The sequence below is a fragment of the Aspergillus udagawae genome, assembly GCF_001078395.1.
Source record: "Aspergillus udagawae IFM 46973 DNA, scaffold_3, whole genome shotgun sequence".
In the NCBI taxonomy this organism is placed as follows: Eukaryota; Fungi; Ascomycota; class Eurotiomycetes; order Eurotiales; family Aspergillaceae; genus Aspergillus; species Aspergillus udagawae.
In genome coordinates, this window is record NW_025091266.1 from 3,779,820 (window position 1) to 3,797,092 (window position 17,273).

Below are 17,273 nucleotides of genomic sequence, written 5' to 3' on the forward strand. Positions count from 1 at the left end.
AAACAATAGTCTATTTTTTCATCTTTTTCTTGTCAGACTTTCAGATAATGCCGCCCAAGCTTAATCCACGTCCAGCTGATGCACCATCTTGAGGATCTCCGATTCATTATCCCCAACAACCGCCTTTCCATGCGTCCAGTCAACAGTCTACGTAGCGCAGTCCATTGTTAGCCATCCCACCACGCTCTCGAAGAATAAAAACGAAAAAGGGAAGGGGAAAAGAACATACCACCGGCCTCACAAACTTCCCCTCATCCTTCTTGAACAGCTCCAATGCATCCTTCGCGTCTTTCGCACCCTGCACCAGATCCGACGGCTTCACGCCCCCGCCCACATAGTCGAGGATATTCCGCAGCTGGTCCGGCGTCGGCGGCGCGGTCGTCACCTCCAGCTGGAACTCGCCCCGCTGCCGCTTCGCATGCTCGATGTAGTCGCTTGCTTGGTCCTCCGTTGCGGTTTCGGAGGCGGTGGCCGAGGCTTGTCTGAGGATATTGTGGACGCGTTTGGAGGAGGCGAGGGCGGGGTTGTGGAAGAGGGTTATGGGATCGAGGGATTTGGGCTTTGGGGTTGTTAGTTGTGGTTATGGCTCCTGAGTGGGTGTCAGGGAAGGAATACGTACGAAGCGGAAGACCATTTTGGGATTGGTTCTGAGTTGGACTCGATCGATGAGGTGTTGGATTGTGTGTTGTGTAATGTGGTGTGTTTGATGGATGATAGAGCTAAGGTGAGGTGAGTTGCCTTGGGTTTGGAGGGTGGTGGTGAGGTGATTACGTCATGGGGAGTGGTCATAGCTTCTGATATGGGTACCTCACGAAGTTACGAGTACAGGGACGGCCGTATTACCAGCATGGGTTTAAATTGAAGACAATATCTACAGGATATATATTTGCGGACTTCGTCAATCGTGAATATGAACATGAACAAGGTTACCAGCCGAATGTTTCGACGTGGAGGTAGATCCCCTGGGCCCCGGTCCCCTTGTGGACCGCCCGTTCGTCGCTGAGATACACCACGCTGCGGCGGACGTCGTCTGAGAGTCCCTCCGGTCCGCATACAACGACGGCGCTCTCGCCTTCTGCTTTTTCGAGGACCTTGCGGATGATGGTGCGTGGCTGCGGTCGGCCGGATAGGAGGTTGAGGTGGTGGGATTGCGCGGGTTCTGGTTGCGCTGATGCTTCGGTTTGAAGCTTTTCGTTGCCGTCCGCTGCAGCCGTTGGGGTTGGCTCCGAGGGTTGCGATGCCGGAGCGTGTCCGGAACAGGTGCATCTGTGTTCGGTGATTTCGTCCTCGTCTTCTACCGCAGCTGTGCAGCAGCAGCCTCCGCCGGGTAGGCAGCCGCTTGTGGTCGCGGGGTCTTGTCCGCTTGAGCTTGACGCGGAGACAGAGTTGATGGAAATGGGGTTGTTCTTTTCGGAGAATTCCTGTTTGCCGGGTTCGATGGCCTTGGGGGTGACGGTCGGAGGGGATGGTGGCTGTAGACAGGCGGTTTTCGATGGCTGCTGCTCCAGCTTCTCATCGCAAGTGATATAGATACTCACTTCCAGTTCTCTGATCATATCAGGCTGGGCGCGTCGGCATTCGTCGACGTCGGATAATACGGACTGGATCTGAGACTCAAACCAGCTGAGCTGGGCGCGGGACTTGATGACCCACACGAAGCGAATTCGCTTGGTGGCGGCAAGGCGACGCGTAGAATTTCCTAGGCATTCTGTTTTCCACCCTGCAACAATGTCTCGCAATAGTGGAATAGTAAAAGTGGCCCCCATGCCGCCTGCGAGGAGAACGACGCTGTCAAATTGCCTCAGCGGTCGGATTATGCCGTAAGGACCGTCGATAAACACCGTACGGGGCCGCTGGGCATTTGATGTCTCTCCGGACACGAGGGCGAGATGGTGCTTCGAGGCGTAATGGAAGAACCGCCTCGTACCACCCTTTTCGGCTCGCACTAAGAATTCCATCTTGCCGTCGTCCGGAATCGAAGCGATGGTGAACGGGTGACTCTGTAGAGGCACGATGGAGTGGCAAGTGAGAAACACATGCTGTCCGGGCTTCCACCGAACGCCTGGGTTCTCGACTTTAATTCGAGTGACGTTGCCAGGTAATGGAGTGAAAGTTGCGACGTTCGCCCAGAGAGAACACCGAGCTGATTTCGACGCATGGAAGATCGATAGGTTGGCATAAGTAGCCCACGCATACCGAGCTACCCGATCAAACACCAGAAATCCTATGGAAATCCATACCCAAGCCTTGACCTCTGCCGGCGCATGAAGCCAGACTGCAGCAAGGAACCCAGCGAATGTTAGCAGATGCTGCAAGACGAACAGCTCGTAGCTCAGTCTTCGAATTGGTGCCGCTGATGAGATGACGATGAATGTCAAAATGCACCATGCAGCAAATCCGCGTTGTGTCAGCACGTCGTTCCGCAGCTGATAAGTGATATAGTCATATCGGGCCCAGTTTCGGAACCAAAAGCCCATGTGAATGGTCGCGGTCAACCATAGAGTCCTAGAAATCCAACGGTGGAACCAGTTCAGGCGCTCATAGCTCAACCCCACAAACAATCCAATGATGTTTTGTCTTCCCGCCAGCAGAAAGATCAATGGCAGCTGGGCAATGGCGACAAAGCCGGTTCGGTAGCCGACGTCTTCCCATTTCCACTTATTCGTCGTATCCAATTTGTAAAAGCAAAAAACGAGAACTACTACGAGGTTGGCCAGGATGATGGCTATCGGTCCCAGAGGAGCAAAGTGTAACGATCTACCGCGAATCGTTATGGGAGGCAAGGTCGCGTAGCTCGCTTCACGAACCACAGCTGTTAATGTGGCATAAGAGCTGAAAAAGAGCGATTTCGGCTTGGACGGTGTGAGAGTCGAATCGCGTAATCTGTGTCAAATTGAGCAACCGGGTTTCTCAAAGTTCTTGAACGGACTCTGCGACCCACCTTTGGTATGCTAAGAAGCGATTAAGTACGTTGGCAACAGTTCCAGCAGCAATAGCACTACCGACAACGGCCCAGTACATCCGCTGAAGGTAGAACACGTCCGGCACCCCATCGCCCATGGACATATGGCCCATTCCACTCATCGACATGCCGTCCATGGCTGCGGTGTCGGAGAGCTCAGATAGTTTACGGACGCAAGGGGGTCGATGTGCGCTGTGCGACGAAAGATTTCCTTTCCTCAATCGAAACTCCTGGCTGTTCGCTTCTCATTGCAACTCTAAAACGCGGCGGTGGTTGTATTCAGTATGACAGCGAACATGGACGAGGTTGTACTGCTTGAGCTGTCCGTAGTCGTCGTACAGATCAATCTGATCTGATCATGAGAGTCTCAAACCTCGATTATCAGTGTTTGATCATCAGTTTTCCGGGATGGTCATCACAAGCATGCCAGCGACAGAAAGCGTTCAAGGTGAGAGTGTAAAGAATGCGTGGCGGCGTAGCATTCTTGCTACGAATGGAGCCAGGAGATAAACTCGGGAAAATGTCTAACATTAATCACAGATAATCAATTCGAAGCAGTTGCCCACTAATAATCTGCTCATCTCGGGCAATCTAGATCTGAAGACGTTGCGGAACAGCCAAAATACTCAATGCTGATTGGGTGTAGGTCTCGAAAATGTGCTCAACCCGCCCACACACCATTTCTAAATGCGCAGAAACATGCTCAAACATCCCCGCCGCGCGGAAGGGGGCCGGATCCATTTCAGAACTGATAGCTTTAAACTTACCGTGCTCGCATCGTTTTGGTCAATCATGTCATTACTCGTGGTTGCCCAGTTTCCATCTTCCCAAGTCCATAACCACGTCTGCAGTACGATCATCGGCTACGGGGACTGACCAGCAAACTTATCGCCCTGGTCATTTCGCCAGCATTCTACCTCTTATTCGAACAATAATACAGACAGCAGAATGAACACGGACCACTCGAGCCATTCGAGCATGTCTTCGTCTTCGTCTTCATCAATGACCATGACTATGGTCTTCACCAACAGTCATGACACCCCGTTATACTCATCGGCATGGACACCGTCTTCTAGCGGTGCTTATGCAGGCACCTGCATCTTCCTCATCATTCTGGCCATCATCAATCGCTGCTTAGTCGCTTTCAAAGCCTCCATGGAGCACTACTGGTTTGCGACTCATCTGAATCGCCGTTACATCGCCATAGCGGGAAAAACATCTGAAGCCGGTCGTATCGACACAGACCCTGATGCGAAGGTCGCTTCTCTGGTAACTGCTCAAGGTGTGGAGGAGTCGGTAAAGGTCGTGCGACGAGTTTCGCGAGAGCCTATGCCCTGGAGGTTCAGTGTCGACCTTCCACGGGCAGCTATCTTCTTGTGTATCACAGGCGTGTCCTACCTGCTGTATGTTTGATGCGCGCTCTTTTTCTGTCCTTGTGTGACCCCTAGCTAACTTCACTTCCAGCATGTTAGCCGTGATGACAATGAATGTGGGCTATTTCTGCTCCGTTCTTGCCGGTGCTTTCCTCGGAGAGCTGGCGGTGGGACGGTACATCCAAAGAAATGAACACGATCACTAGAATGATATGAATGTGTTTAAAGATGTCAGTTCTGGATTTAGCAACGGCGTCATGGAGTTCAACGACAGCATTATGCGGCATTATCAGCATTGCGTTAAACCTCGATATAATCTCTTGCTTTAATGTCAACACCTACTACTATTTACCACTCAGACAATGGAATACACCATCCACTTCGCTTCTTAAGACGATGTGTCACACGTGTCTCCATCTATGCAAGGCAGAGACCTTGAACCAACTTCAATGATACTTTCGCATTCCAGCTACCCTCAACGCCCTAGCTTTATATAGCCGCTTATTAGGCTAGCTACGGGAGTGCTGTCCATCTTTACTGACATCCAGCTGTATTCTGCTCACTGTATACTCCTTTCTGGCAATTCTGTCCGCAGAAAATAAAATCTAGACGATGGCAACATCGCACATTCCCATCCATTGCGCAGATTCCCAAACAATCTCCAACTCCAAGTCCTTGGCTTGACGGGTTTCGGAGGTGTAACCTGACTATCGATAGTCATTGGCCAATTCGATTTAACCGGCGTTCAGGGTCCGGGCGCTAACCCTGATAAGGTTAAATAATTTGCTCATTTCTGCTCAGACCGTAACACGCCAAAATTTACGTGGGGCTGCTACGTCTGACATAGAATAGGGCCAACCCAGCTGGGAAGCTATCATTGTTACTTCTGTAGTAGAACCAAAGAAATGGAAATTGTCACTGAATCACAGACAAACAGGTCGAGTATGTTAGATGACCAACTCTGTCAAAAATCGGGGCTAGACGGATACTAATAAGGAGAGAGACTCCATGTGGAAATGGAGGCTTGACCTTCAGCTCCGCAGTTTCCGTGCAATAATTGAATCATTCATGCTACCTTGTATATAAAGATCAACCAGGTATCCTAGTGACACTGACAGCTTCTACAATTACACAATTATTTAACCATATTCACCTCTAGGAAGACATCAAAATCCTACTTCCTCCCCTTCACAATCCCCTCTTCCTAAGATTTCAACTATCACCTTATCATCCTCATACCCTGAAGAATCAACATCAGAGCCACAATGAAGTTCTCTTCTGCTTACCTGCTTTCCTTCGCGCCAATTGTCGCCGCTCACTTTCACCTCCAATATCCCACGAGTCGCGGCTTCGATGAGGACACAATGTCTACCTTCCCCTGTGGTGGTGTGGCCCAATCCTCCAACAGGACTCAAGTGTCTATTTCCTCGGGCTCCTTCCCTGTTGCCTTGAGGATGGGTCACGATCAGACCGCTGTTGAGGTCCTCTTGTCTCTTGGAAACGATCCGGGCACCAATTTCAACATTACTCTCCATCCCACTTTCCGTCTTGAAGGACTGGGCGAATTCTGTCTGCCTCATGTCGTGTTTGACGAGTCTGTGCTGGGCACGAACATCACCGACGGCATGAACGCGACTCTCCAGGTGCAGAGCAATGGTGATCCCAGCGGAGGTCTCTACGCCGTATGTCGATTGTCCTTGACCTAGGTGAACACCAAGAAGCAGCAGACTGACAACTTCTAGTGCGCCGACATCCAGTTCTCTTCGACCGCGCAGTATGAAGAACCCTCGTCCTGCACGAACAACACTGGCATTTCCGCTATTTCATTCACCGGTGCCGCTGCCGAGCGCAATGCCAACGAATCCACTGCTGACGGTCAAGCCCAGAGCGGCAGCTCCGGCTCCGGCTCTGGCTCCGGCTCCTCGGCTACCAAAACTTCGAGTACCACTGCATCCTCGACTGGTGGCGCTGTCGCCCTGGAGACTGCTGCCTGGGGAATCCTGGGCGCAGCCGTTGTTGGTGGCCTTGCCGTTCTGTAGATGATTGATCCATACATTATGAAATGATTTATGCGACTCGATGGACTCTGCGATAGTGATAGTGACGGATGAAGATGAATTGACGATACTGCATGCTCAACTGTACCATATGCGCGCTTATTGCTGGAATCAACAAAAGACATGGTGGAGGACCTATTATGATATAGCTTTGAAGATAATCTTCTGAGATTTGGCATTATTGAGAGACTACCGGAGTAAAAGTCACGTGTCTTACTGTCTAGGCTGCAATGAGATCGTATCCAGCTCTTGCATTCAGAAGCCTGTGCATCTGCTGAATTTTCAAGTAACACAAAAACTGTTGAAAGATAAAATACGGGAATTTGCTGTTCTACGTCAAATATGGACCAATTTGAGCGGCTGCGTGCAGTTGGTGAGCAAGCATCTTGCTTCTGTTGCACCCAAAAGCTGATCATCCTCAGGTCTGTTAGAGAGGTACTCCACAGCGAGACATCATCTCAAGTTCTACTTGAATGTGTCTGTGGCGGCTACTTACACGCTTCCGGAGACCTACAATGTCCCTGTGAAAGACTATATATACAGAGCCTGTGGAAGACTCATTGGCCAACATCCAATTCTATCTGCTATCCCCGTGGGCGAAGACACCAAGGAACCTTACTTTGCGCGTCTTCCGGATATTGATCTGGAGAAATCGGTCTCGTTTGAGAAGCGCTCCCATGATTTTCCAGAAGCAGATGAGCCAGACACTGAGCTGGAGACGCTTCTGACTACGCAGCATAACACGCCTTTTACATCACCATTACCCTACTGGAGACTCTGTGTGTTGACCGATGCTACAAACGAACGGCGGTTTACGGCTGCTTTTGTATACCACCATGCCATTGGTGATGGAACATCTGGCAAAGCCTTCCACAAAGCATTCCTCCAGGCATTGTATGAAACCGCCTCATCAGCAGCCCCCGAAGAAGTCAAAACAGTCATAGCTCCACCTCAGGTACCGCTGCTGCCAAATTCCGAGGCAGTTCATCCACTTTCAGTGTCCATTTTCAACCTTGCTAGCACTTTGTTCAAGGAGAAAGTCTGGTCATGGGCAGATCCTGGGCTCTGGACGGGCTCAGAGATCATCGTACCCTTGGAGACCCAAGTGCGTCATATCGTCTTCCCGGAGCATGTCACTTCATCCCTGAAGGACCGCTGTCGTCAGAACAACACCACCATCACCGCAGTGTTGCAGACGGCCATTGCTCGCTCGGTGTTCGCTCGTCTGCCCGAAAACTTCACGAGCGTCAAATGCACTGGTGCTATGTCAACGCGCAGGTGGCTGCCTGACATCATCACGGATGATTCAATGGGCGTCTGGGTCCAGGATTTTGAGGATACATTCTCCCGCAACAAAGTCACAGGTGACGGCTTCCCCTGGGAGGAGGCGAGACGCGCGCGGCAGACCATTGAGAATGTCCTGAATTTGAAGGGGAAGAACGCCAATCCCAACCTTCTCAAATACGTGGATGACTTTCAGCAAGACCTCTTCCTGTCTAAAGTCGGCAAGGCAAGGAAAGGCAGCTTTGAGGTTTCTAACGTTGGTGTTCTGGCTGCGGATCAAGATCCCAGCAAACCGCGGATTGGAAGAATGGTCTTCTCTCAGAGTGCAAGTGTCACTGGGAATGCGATTGAGGTTTCTGTTATCACGGGTGGTGATCGGTGTATGGTGTTGGCTTTTACATGGCAGACCCATGTTGTAGAGTTGGATTTGATGTCAGCTGTCATTGACTCGATCAGGACAGAGCTATTCAGCCTTTGTTCTTAATTATTTATTTGCCTCGTGTGCCGGTATACTCAAATGTCTCACTCAATGTAGTACGTTCCTATAACGTTCCTCTCCTACATCGTTATCCATGGACAAAGGAAGCTATGAAATAGTTTGTGGATTACAATGAAGTGTTAGTTCTGATTGGCAATGGTGTACCTAAACTAGGATATGACAAATCTGCATTGCCCAAGAACCAGTGTTAGTGGACAGGTCAGTCTCACTTATCTTGTTGAGCCCTAGTGACACATCGACCGGCCAATCGATATCTTTGACTAGGTAGTTCCTTTCAGTAAACTTATCAGAAAATTAACTTGCTGTAAGTCTCCTCGAAGACGAACCGGCATTGCTTAAACCATACAACGTCCGCCGGCCAGTCAGCGCTACCCAGTACCCGACTGACATCTACAACTACTTCATTAGCCTGCAGTGGGGACACTTCGGCGCGAGTATCGCAGAGGCATTTGCAAGATTTCGACGAATCTGTAACAAGTCCAAAATCTCCCAATGAGAGCATGCAGGAATAGGACCATCCCTCAGTCGTAAACGGTGGAATTGCGCTTGTATATGATATCGAGACTGCATTACTAGCCTATTGGACTTCCCTAGAAACAACATGGCCCAGGATCTTGGCCTGAAGGTGGGCACTATTCAAGACCGTGCAACTGTGCAACATGCATGGCCTTCCCTGCTCGTTGAGACTGAACTGCAACAATCTCCAACGGTCCGGCTTGACGATTGCGTCGTCGGGTGCTCTTCGCAATTTCAGGAGTTTCACGATTCGTGGTCAGTATGCAGGGGAGGCTCCTTTCGTCCTACACTAGGGTAGGGCAGCAACGACGTGAGCCTGTCGAGATTCTTGGAAAGTCTCTGGCGAAAGAAGTACTGTTGATGATGCAGTTCTTCGCCCTTTTCAGACACTGCAGACATGTTATGGGAATTGATTGTGGGAATGTTAGTCATGAGGTTTGTTAGGGACTTGTTTCACTCTACTAGGATAGAATCGCGATATGCCATAATTGGAATCTGAGCTATGGTTAGTTTGACTGTTTCCTTCTTGAGAGGTCTCGTCGATAAGGCAAATTCTACGGATCTTATGCTGATATACGACATATGGTTAACAAATCAGTCCCTTGAAGCTGTCCCTGGGAACGCCGGAACGGTTACTGCTGGATTGAACCACAATTCCGTGCAGTACCATTCCAAGGTTGCGGACACATCACTCGTATATGACAAACCCATAGATAAACCTCGAAAAGTGGAGAGCATTAGCTTAAAATGCTGTCAATCATGCTACCAAGTGTGCCTGCGATGATTGATATCAACATTTGTCTCCAAGCTGACGTATAAGTATCTATGGAGTATACGGCGGTGAAGCCCTGTGCAACCTCGGCGGCAGAATTGCGGAGTTTAATCTGTCTGAGGGATCGTGTTGATGCAAACTCCATCCTTACATCTTTCTCACTCTCTGCTTCTGTACCTATCAGTATTGATCGGACTTCTATTGCAGTCTTGCCATAATTTCCTTACTCCCAGAATGGCTCCGCGCGCACCGTACATTGTGCCGGCGCTCAAGAAGCACACGGCGACGGTCATCATGGCCCATGGACTGGGCGACAGGTTAGCTGCTTGCTGTGGTACTAAGCCATTGACTCTTTGACTGACTTCTACTGCCTGTTCACTTAGTGGCGCAGGATGGTAAGATTTGCTTTTCGAGGAAGTTTTGCCGGAGTGGTCTAGTTGACTCGTGTTATCGCGAAGGATGTCTCTTGCTCAGAACTGGCGTCGTCGCGGCATGTTCGATGAGGTGGCTTTCATCTTTCCAAATGCGCCTATGATCCCAATCACAGTGGTATGCTGCGACGATTCCTTTGTCATAGAACTATTTGCGGAGTTGCGATTAATTGTTTTGTTAAATCAGAACTTTGGAATGACGATGCCCGGATGGCACGACTTGACGAAGCTTGGTCGCGAGGTGAGCTACCCCTCGCTTACTTTGACATTGAGATGAGATCTATTTGTTAACCTATTTATTGCAATAGCTCGATTATGAATCAGCCATTCGGTACCAGGACGAGCCGGGTATCCTTCGATCTCGCGAATACTTCAACACCTTGATCAAGGAACAGATTGATAAGGGCATCAAGCCTTCACGGATCGTTCTGGGTGGTTTCTCCCAAGGAGCTGCCATATCTGTCTTTACTGGTATTACTTGCAAGGAAAAGCTTGGTGGTGTCTTCGGTCTGTCCAGTTATCTCGTTCTCAGTGACAAGATCAAGAATTACATTCCGGAAGACTGGCCGAATAAGAAGACTCCTTTCTTCCTCGCTCATGGCTTGGAAGATGAAGTCGTGCTGTTCGACTTCGGTGATTTGTCGGCGAAAAAGATGAAAGAGATCGGCTTGGAGGATGTCACTTTCAAGTCTTATCCGTGAGTTCTCCGCATATCCGCCGACGTAAATTGTTCTTTGCTTATTTCTCTTTTTCAGTGACTTGGGCCACTCCGCCGACCCAGTAGAAATTGAGGATCTGGCGCGATTCCTCCAGAAGGTTATCCCTCCAGAGGCCGACGGGCAGGCTTCTGCGGGATTATGACTTGATGACCATATCCAACCTCAGGCTTTAGCAGGAACACATTTGAAAAGTCATATCTTCGGTGTCTTGATTTTACTGTTTGCAATCCTATTGATGATATTTAGCGCAAGAGATAGAAATATACGAGCTGTTTCTAATAAGCGGCGTTGAACACTGGCATCCTGTGATCGAGTGACACCTTCGAATGCAACGGCATAGTACTAGAACTTGTTACACTGGACTAGGAGGTCACAGAACTTGTCTCCTTTCGTGACTCTATCATAATCATGGTCTATCAATTGTGCGTCCAAACCATCGCAAGCCGCGCCGAATTACCTACTCGTTATTCAAAGCCCGCTCGATGGATTTCTCAATGGCGGACACCATGGCAATAGTGTTCGCCTGGTCAAACGGGATATGATGCTTTGAACCATGGTCGTAAAAAACAGCCTTAGATGGGTCGCACATACCGTACAGATGCATACTTCCCTTGTAATACGGATCTTGCTTACCCACGATGTGCGTCGTTGGGATTGTGACGGGATATTTCCCGTCCTCGGCAACAAGCTCTTTAAGCCCAGTGCTTTCGTAGGGTGTCGCACCGCAGATGAACACGGCGACCTTGAAGAGAGGTTTCGAATTGGTTTTGGCATGGTTGGCTATAAGAGCACATGCAAGCGCAGCGCCTTGAGAGAAGCCCATCACGCCATCAAAGGGCCCTCGCTTCTCGATGATGTTGAGTGTGTACTCGAATGCCCGGGCAAGGTCTTCGCCTGGGTAAACATCGCGGGGGTAGTGGCTGTAGAATGGGCCGTCTAGAACGCCTTCAATTTCTGTGATCTGGGTTAGAGGACTAGAGTTGTAGCAGATGGAAAACCCTTGTCAGGTCTACGGACCAGCTTCAGGCTTGGAGGTCACTCGTCCATTGACGAATACAAACTCGTGGCCCTTATCTTCCAGCTCCTGGGTGATTCCGCCTGTGCTTGATTGTTACTGCAAGGATCGATGATACCGGCAATTCCGGAAATAGTCTCTGGGCGTGGTTCAAATACCTGACTGAATCTCGAAGATCTATCCTCGACAGTCAGCCTCCTATTTCCACCATTTGCACATCCAAGTCAGATGTAACATACTTCAGCGCTTGTCCCGGCGCCGTGTAGACAGAGAAAGCGCATCTTCTGCCTTTTTACAAGCAAATTGGTGTTGACCCAAGGCTAGGAGGACTAGAAGTAAGGATGATCTGTCTTGTTACGTGTGTGCGGTAGAGGACAGGGAGTGTGAGCTGGCTGCAGCAAGGATATGACTGGTTTCCATGCATGACTCTCATGGCCCCCATTTTGACTTACGCGAAAACTACCTGCCAAACCAACTTATGGGTCCTCTAGCCTGGTCGCAGAATACGGTCTGATGTTTGTGCGTCTAACGGCCTATCAAAGGACTTTCTCATAGGTGCCACTGTATAACTGATCGGCTGTTTACATAGTAGGCTGGTAGCATCACCCCTTGTTCTTAGACTCTTAGTCAACATTTGTACCATGGGAGACGAACCTCGGTCGCCGATCCAGGAACGCTGTCCGCGTATCTGAACCATGGTGGCTTCAAAGCACCTTTACCTTGTCATGGACAACTGCAAACAATTCGAGCGAAAGGAGAACGTCGAGCGTCTTAGGGATAATTTTGGATAGGCCGATATCTTGATCCTGCAATATGCCCCTTAGCGACTTTGCTTTCGCTGCCTCCTTCGCATCCCATGCTATCCTTCACCCGCTGGATTTCTACGCAAGCGTCGGCCCTACATTGAATGAATCGACTTTCGGTCTTTTGGGCGCGTCTTTTGACCCGAAACGTGATATCACCGATCTCTCCGGCAAGGTGATCTTTGTTACTGGAGGTAACCTTTGAGACCGTGTCCTTCAAGGGGGCCCCTATGGTTGCGCATGATTTGCTGATTCCGTCTCCTCTTGGATAGGGAACATTGGCCTTGGAAAAGAAACAATCCTTCAGCTCGCGCACCATCATCCATCCCGCATATACCTGGGTGCGCGCAATGCGACGAAAGCTCGCGATGCGATCGCCGACATCCAGCAGCAGCTTTCGACTCCCACGGATATCAGACATATTCCTCTCGACCTAGCATCTTTCGCTTCGATTCGCAGCGCTGCTTTGGAATTTACTTCCGAATGCGATCGCCTGGACCTCCTGATATTAAACGCTGGTACCATGGGCAACCCGCCAACAACCACAGAAGAAGGATTTGAAGTGCAATTTGGAACAAACCATATCGGTCACTTTCTGCTCACGAAATTGCTGCTCCCGGTATTGCAAAAGACTGCTGCCAGCCCTTCCTCAACCGACGTGAGGGTAGTAACTCTGTCCTCGTTGGCCAACTGCGTTGCTCCGCCGTACGATATCATGACATCCACGGATGCGATGTTGGCTGCTAGTACTTGGACACGCTATGCCGCCTCAAAGGCTGCCAATATTCTATTCGCGTCTGAGCTTGCTCGACGGTATCCGAAGATTCTTTCTGTCTCCATTCATCCTGGTACTGTGACCAGCAACTTGTACGAGCATGCGAAGGCGTCGGATCCCGTCACGAAATGCGGCGTTGCTGCTCTCTCACTTTTCTTTCGGTCAGTACGTTCGGGCGCTCTAAACCAGCTATGGGCTGCTGGGGTCAAGAGGGAGCTTTTGTCCAATGGAGCATACTACATTCCTATCGGGATTCATGCTAAGAACAACAAATATTCCACGGATGCGGATATGGCAAAGAGACTGTGGGAATGGACAGAGGCTCAGATCTCTGAAAAATCTGCGTCCTGAACCTCTTTCAGGCATTCCCCTGATTGACCATCCATATATACGTGTGCTCTATAATTTACACTATGTATGCTCGATCTTTTCTCTCGATTGCTTCTCCAGGGTTTTCGCTCCTCACTGGAATACTGATCCAAATCATGCTATCTAGTTCAAATATCATCGCGATCTTTTGAATATGATTAGGCTCACTCTACAGATGGATATATGCTTTGCCGGTCTGCCAGCTCTGGATCCACGGCCTCGCGCGGGGAAGCGGGGAAGATGTCCCTGAAGATCTGGCTATCCTACAACCTGGTCGCTTCAAAGAACTTGTCTCTGCTCAAGAATCGTTACTGCTATGTCGAACCATCCTTTCTCTTGATACCTTAATTATTGATAATGGGCCTTCGAGTAATTATCACTGGAGGTTCTGGTAAAGCCGGCCAACATGTGATCGCAGAGCTCCTTAAAGCCGGACATACAGTCCTGAATTTGGACCTACTTCCTTGCCCAAATGATAAAGTCTGCACACTCAAAACTGACCTGACTGTATCAGGTCAGGTATTCAGTGCCATGTCTGGTCAATTTGCCTTGAGTGAACCGTTTCCACCGGGTCTTCCTCCAACGCCAGATGCGGTCATTCACCTCGCAGGCTACTCACGCAACATGCTCGCACCTGATGACGAGACCTTCCGGGCAAACACGGTCTCTACGTACAATGTGATCGAGGCCGCCTGTAAACTAGGGATCAGGAAGATCATTATTGCTAGCAGTGTCACGGTGTACGGCGTGTCTTTCGCACTGGGTGACACGGAGTATCCGTCTTTCCCGGTAGATGAAGAAGTCGATACGAATCCAACCGATACGTACGCGATAGCCAAAGTTTGCGGGGAGCGAGTTGCAAGGGGTTTCGCGGGTCGGTTCGGTGCCGATATCTATGTCTTTCGGATTGGGCGTGTGATTGCACCTGAAGAATACGAACAACAGCTCTTTCACAGTTACGTCTATGAACCTGAGAAATGGAAGGCCCATGGTTGGTCTTATACGGACGCGCGTGACCTAGGTCGGATGTGCGACTTGGGCCTTCGGAAGTCGGGACTTGGGTTTCAGATTTTCAACGCGACGAATGATACTATCACAAGCACGACCCCGACAGAGGAGTTTCTCAAGCAGCAATGTCCCAATGTCCCATTTACAAGACAGATGGAGGAGTTCGAGGCTCCATTGACCAATTCCAAGATCAAATCAGTCCTGGGATTCAAGGAAGAACACCCGTGGCGCAACTATTTTCCTTTTAAGGCAGAGCAATAAATGCATCAGTGAAGTAATGGACTTCAAAGGATACTCTCTCCACTTGATATGCAATATCTGTGGTCAACATTTTATGATCAGGGCTTGGTGTCAGCCAAATAGTTGGTGAGATTACCGGATTCGGTAATTGATGCGGCTTGTGAGGAGTTGAGCACCACCTCCACTACTAGGCAAGACAGCCTCAATGGCAGGCGCAAACTCATTCCTCTCTTCAGCCCATAGATAATATGAACGATTTCAACATTCAGTCAGTTACATCCTTTAGCTAGGTTTACGCCCAAAAAATCCCTTGAGACACTGTCTTGTCATAGTTGGGCCTTGAGATCATTTAGGGTTTAGCCGAGAAGCCTCCCAATTCTCCCAAGAGCCAAACCCACAACCCAACAAAAGCACCCAAAGAAGAGATGTTGATGATGATATTGTAGAATGATGGTTCAGAATATTGACAATCGTAGCAGTATAATGGAAATTCATCTGTAAGCTTGTAGAGTAAATCCTCAGAAGTCGTCCGACGCAACGAATTAGCGAGCTCGACTCCCCACACAAACCACAACTGGAACTTTCGTGCTCGGGGAGCCGAGATGCGCATCATCAGCAACTTCAACCTCCTCCCACCAAACACCACCTCAGTCACGGTAAGTCAATCCAAACCTCATCTCAACCCTCGTACTTCGATCACCATTTCGACGGTGTTTTCATCAGTCTCCTCCTGACCCGGTACCGCAACCTTGAACCCCCCCGCTTGGTCCTACCTCGCACCTCCCCACTACCAACAGAATTGCAGCCGCACATTCTGTCCCTACCGAGTTCCACAGATCTGATTATTGACGTCTTCTTTCTAACCATCGCGCCAGATTTAGGTTCTCTACGAACGCACATAAATTACCGTCAAAATGGATCAAGCAAAGCTGGCTAGGATGCAGGCGAGCGTGCGGATTGGTACGTTTTGTTCTTTCCTTTGGATTTTCGGGGTGCTGGTGTCCGAATCTGTGCTTTTTGCGGGCGGCTTGCGAAGCATTTAGAGCTTCGAGGCGCACCATTTGGGCAATGTGATGTCGCAACTCTCCTAGGTGGACGGGAAAGCAGTTTGGGTCCGCAACTGACAGCTAACATTTAATATCTTCTTCTAGGGTACGTATAATGCTTTCATTATCTCTCGTTCTCGAATCACGATCACGGCAACATAGAGAAACCGTTTAAAAAGCGACTCCATCCACGATTGACAATCCAAAAGACTGCGACTAATTTCATCGACAGAGGAAAGGGTACCCCCCGCCGCAAGGTCAAGAAGGTCCACAAGTCCTCCGGTGCCGACGACAAGAAGCTCCAGACCACCCTGAAGAAGATGAACGTCCAGCCCATCCAGGCCATCGAGGAGGTCAACATGTTCAAGGAAGACGGAAACGTCATCCACTTCGCCGCCCCCAAGGGTGAGTACCTGAACGCCGACTTCCCGCTTCCATGCCCACCACCCAGCCCGAAAGAGAAAACTGACGAAGTGACCGAAATAGTCCACGCCTCCGTCCCCTCCAACACCTTCGCCCTCTACGGTAACGGCGAGGAGAAGGAGCTGACCGAGCTCGTCCCCGGTATCCTCAACCAGCTTGGCCCCGACAGCCTCGCCTCCCTGCGCAAGCTCGCCGAGAGCTACCAGAACATGCAGAAGCAGGCCGGTGCCGAGGGCAAGAAGGATGAGGATGAGGACGATATCCCTGACCTGGTTGAGGGCGAGAACTTCGAGAGCAATGTTGAGTAAATCGCATTTTGACCTAAAAATGGAAGAGACAGAGAGAACCTAAAGACATGATTGCATGCCATGCCTAATTTGATACACAACTCGACCTTGATCTCCAAAAAATAGGGCCGGACTTTTACCCTCATATGTGCGCAGTTGCCCTTAGTGCGGTTGTTTCTGGTTTTACCGCCTTTGCGGTGATCAAAAATGTCATCCTTGTCGGGGTAGGGAACGGCGTTGGGCTGCGGTAGAAGACAATATGAGATTGTGGATTAAGAATCGGTTGTCCACCGCCTGAACACAAATGGCGTGCGTATCCTAACCCGGAGAGATATGTCAGAGCGTCAACCACCAGATTCACTACATAGGCGACTGATTCAAGTCGGGGTACAACTGCTGTATGTCGGAAATCTGCTGCATGACCTAGGTAAACTAAATTGTAGTTTGTTTGTATCTGTAGCGTAATTTGGTGATGTCGATCAGGAGATGTTCTATTCATCTGTAACAGCTACTTGAGCCACGCCAATAATGCAAATTAATTCTCTCCATATATTACCAATGCATCATGAAGACAAAGGCAGACACGAGGACAATGAGATGACAGGTGGTGGATTGATAAGTTGCGGATGAAGACTGACAAGGGAGGAAAAGTGTTATCATACATAGGCAGGGTATCCGATGACAGACATGGCAC

At 49.8% G+C, this 17,273-nt stretch overlaps 10 protein-coding genes across 10 annotated transcripts; 7 read left to right on the top strand and 3 right to left on the bottom strand.

The window, feature by feature from the left end:
• Positions 1 to 60: 60 nt before the first annotated feature.
• Positions 61 to 634, bottom strand: Aud_005160 (uncharacterized protein; the record flags this gene model as incomplete). Its single annotated transcript, XM_043290091.1, has 3 exons — positions 61 to 147; positions 230 to 559; positions 620 to 634. The coding sequence occupies 3 exons, from the start codon at positions 632 to 634 to the stop codon at positions 61 to 63; spliced, it is 432 nt and encodes a 143-aa protein (XP_043146026.1).
• A 292-nt stretch (positions 635 to 926) lies between these two features.
• Positions 927 to 3,099, bottom strand: Aud_005161 (ferric reductase family protein; the record flags this gene model as incomplete). The annotated part of the gene is made up of 2 exons (XM_043290092.1): positions 927 to 2,883; positions 2,942 to 3,099. 2 exons carry the CDS (start codon positions 3,097 to 3,099, stop codon positions 927 to 929), a joined length of 2,115 nt encoding a protein of 704 aa, XP_043146027.1.
• Positions 3,100 to 3,910: 811 nt separating this feature from the next.
• Positions 3,911 to 4,541, top strand: Aud_005162 (copper transporter family protein; the record flags this gene model as incomplete). The annotated part of the gene is made up of 2 exons (XM_043290093.1): positions 3,911 to 4,365; positions 4,427 to 4,541. 2 exons carry the CDS (start codon positions 3,911 to 3,913, stop codon positions 4,539 to 4,541), a joined length of 570 nt encoding a protein of 189 aa, XP_043146028.1.
• Positions 4,542 to 5,600: 1,059 nt separating this feature from the next.
• Positions 5,601 to 6,374, top strand: Aud_005163 (putative GPI anchored protein; the record flags this gene model as incomplete). Its single annotated transcript, XM_043290094.1, has 2 exons — positions 5,601 to 6,017; positions 6,078 to 6,374. 2 exons carry the CDS (start codon positions 5,601 to 5,603, stop codon positions 6,372 to 6,374), a joined length of 714 nt encoding a protein of 237 aa, XP_043146029.1.
• A 360-nt stretch (positions 6,375 to 6,734) lies between these two features.
• On the top strand, positions 6,735 to 8,160 carry Aud_005164 (uncharacterized protein; the record flags this gene model as incomplete). Its single annotated transcript, XM_043290095.1, has 2 exons — positions 6,735 to 6,765; positions 6,815 to 8,160. The coding sequence occupies 2 exons, from the start codon at positions 6,735 to 6,737 to the stop codon at positions 8,158 to 8,160; spliced, it is 1,377 nt and encodes a 458-aa protein (XP_043146030.1).
• A 1,537-nt stretch (positions 8,161 to 9,697) lies between these two features.
• Aud_005165 (palmitoyl-(protein) hydrolase) lies at positions 9,698 to 10,755 on the top strand (the record flags this gene model as incomplete). Its single annotated transcript, XM_043290096.1, has 5 exons — positions 9,698 to 9,780; positions 9,922 to 10,012; positions 10,082 to 10,135; positions 10,203 to 10,591; positions 10,650 to 10,755. The coding sequence occupies 5 exons, from the start codon at positions 9,698 to 9,700 to the stop codon at positions 10,753 to 10,755; spliced, it is 723 nt and encodes a 240-aa protein (XP_043146031.1).
• Positions 10,756 to 11,070: 315 nt separating this feature from the next.
• Aud_005166 (uncharacterized protein) lies at positions 11,071 to 11,660 on the bottom strand (the record flags this gene model as incomplete). Its single annotated transcript, XM_043290097.1, has 2 exons — positions 11,071 to 11,587; positions 11,653 to 11,660. 2 exons carry the CDS (start codon positions 11,658 to 11,660, stop codon positions 11,071 to 11,073), a joined length of 525 nt encoding a protein of 174 aa, XP_043146032.1.
• Positions 11,661 to 12,441: 781 nt separating this feature from the next.
• Aud_005167 (putative short-chain dehydrogenase/reductase family protein) lies at positions 12,442 to 13,557 on the top strand (the record flags this gene model as incomplete). The annotated part of the gene is made up of 2 exons (XM_043290098.1): positions 12,442 to 12,625; positions 12,704 to 13,557. 2 exons carry the CDS (start codon positions 12,442 to 12,444, stop codon positions 13,555 to 13,557), a joined length of 1,038 nt encoding a protein of 345 aa, XP_043146033.1.
• Positions 13,558 to 13,932: 375 nt separating this feature from the next.
• On the top strand, positions 13,933 to 14,844 carry Aud_005168 (NAD-dependent epimerase/dehydratase family protein; the record flags this gene model as incomplete). The annotated part of the gene is made up of 1 exon (XM_043290099.1): positions 13,933 to 14,844. The coding sequence occupies one exon, from the start codon at positions 13,933 to 13,935 to the stop codon at positions 14,842 to 14,844; it is 912 nt and encodes a 303-aa protein (XP_043146034.1).
• Positions 14,845 to 15,737: 893 nt separating this feature from the next.
• Aud_005169 (nascent polypeptide-associated complex subunit family protein) lies at positions 15,738 to 16,600 on the top strand (the record flags this gene model as incomplete). Its single annotated transcript, XM_043290100.1, has 2 exons — positions 15,738 to 15,783; positions 16,032 to 16,600. 2 exons carry the CDS (start codon positions 15,738 to 15,740, stop codon positions 16,598 to 16,600), a joined length of 615 nt encoding a protein of 204 aa, XP_043146035.1.
• Positions 16,601 to 17,273: the final 673 nt, after the last annotated feature.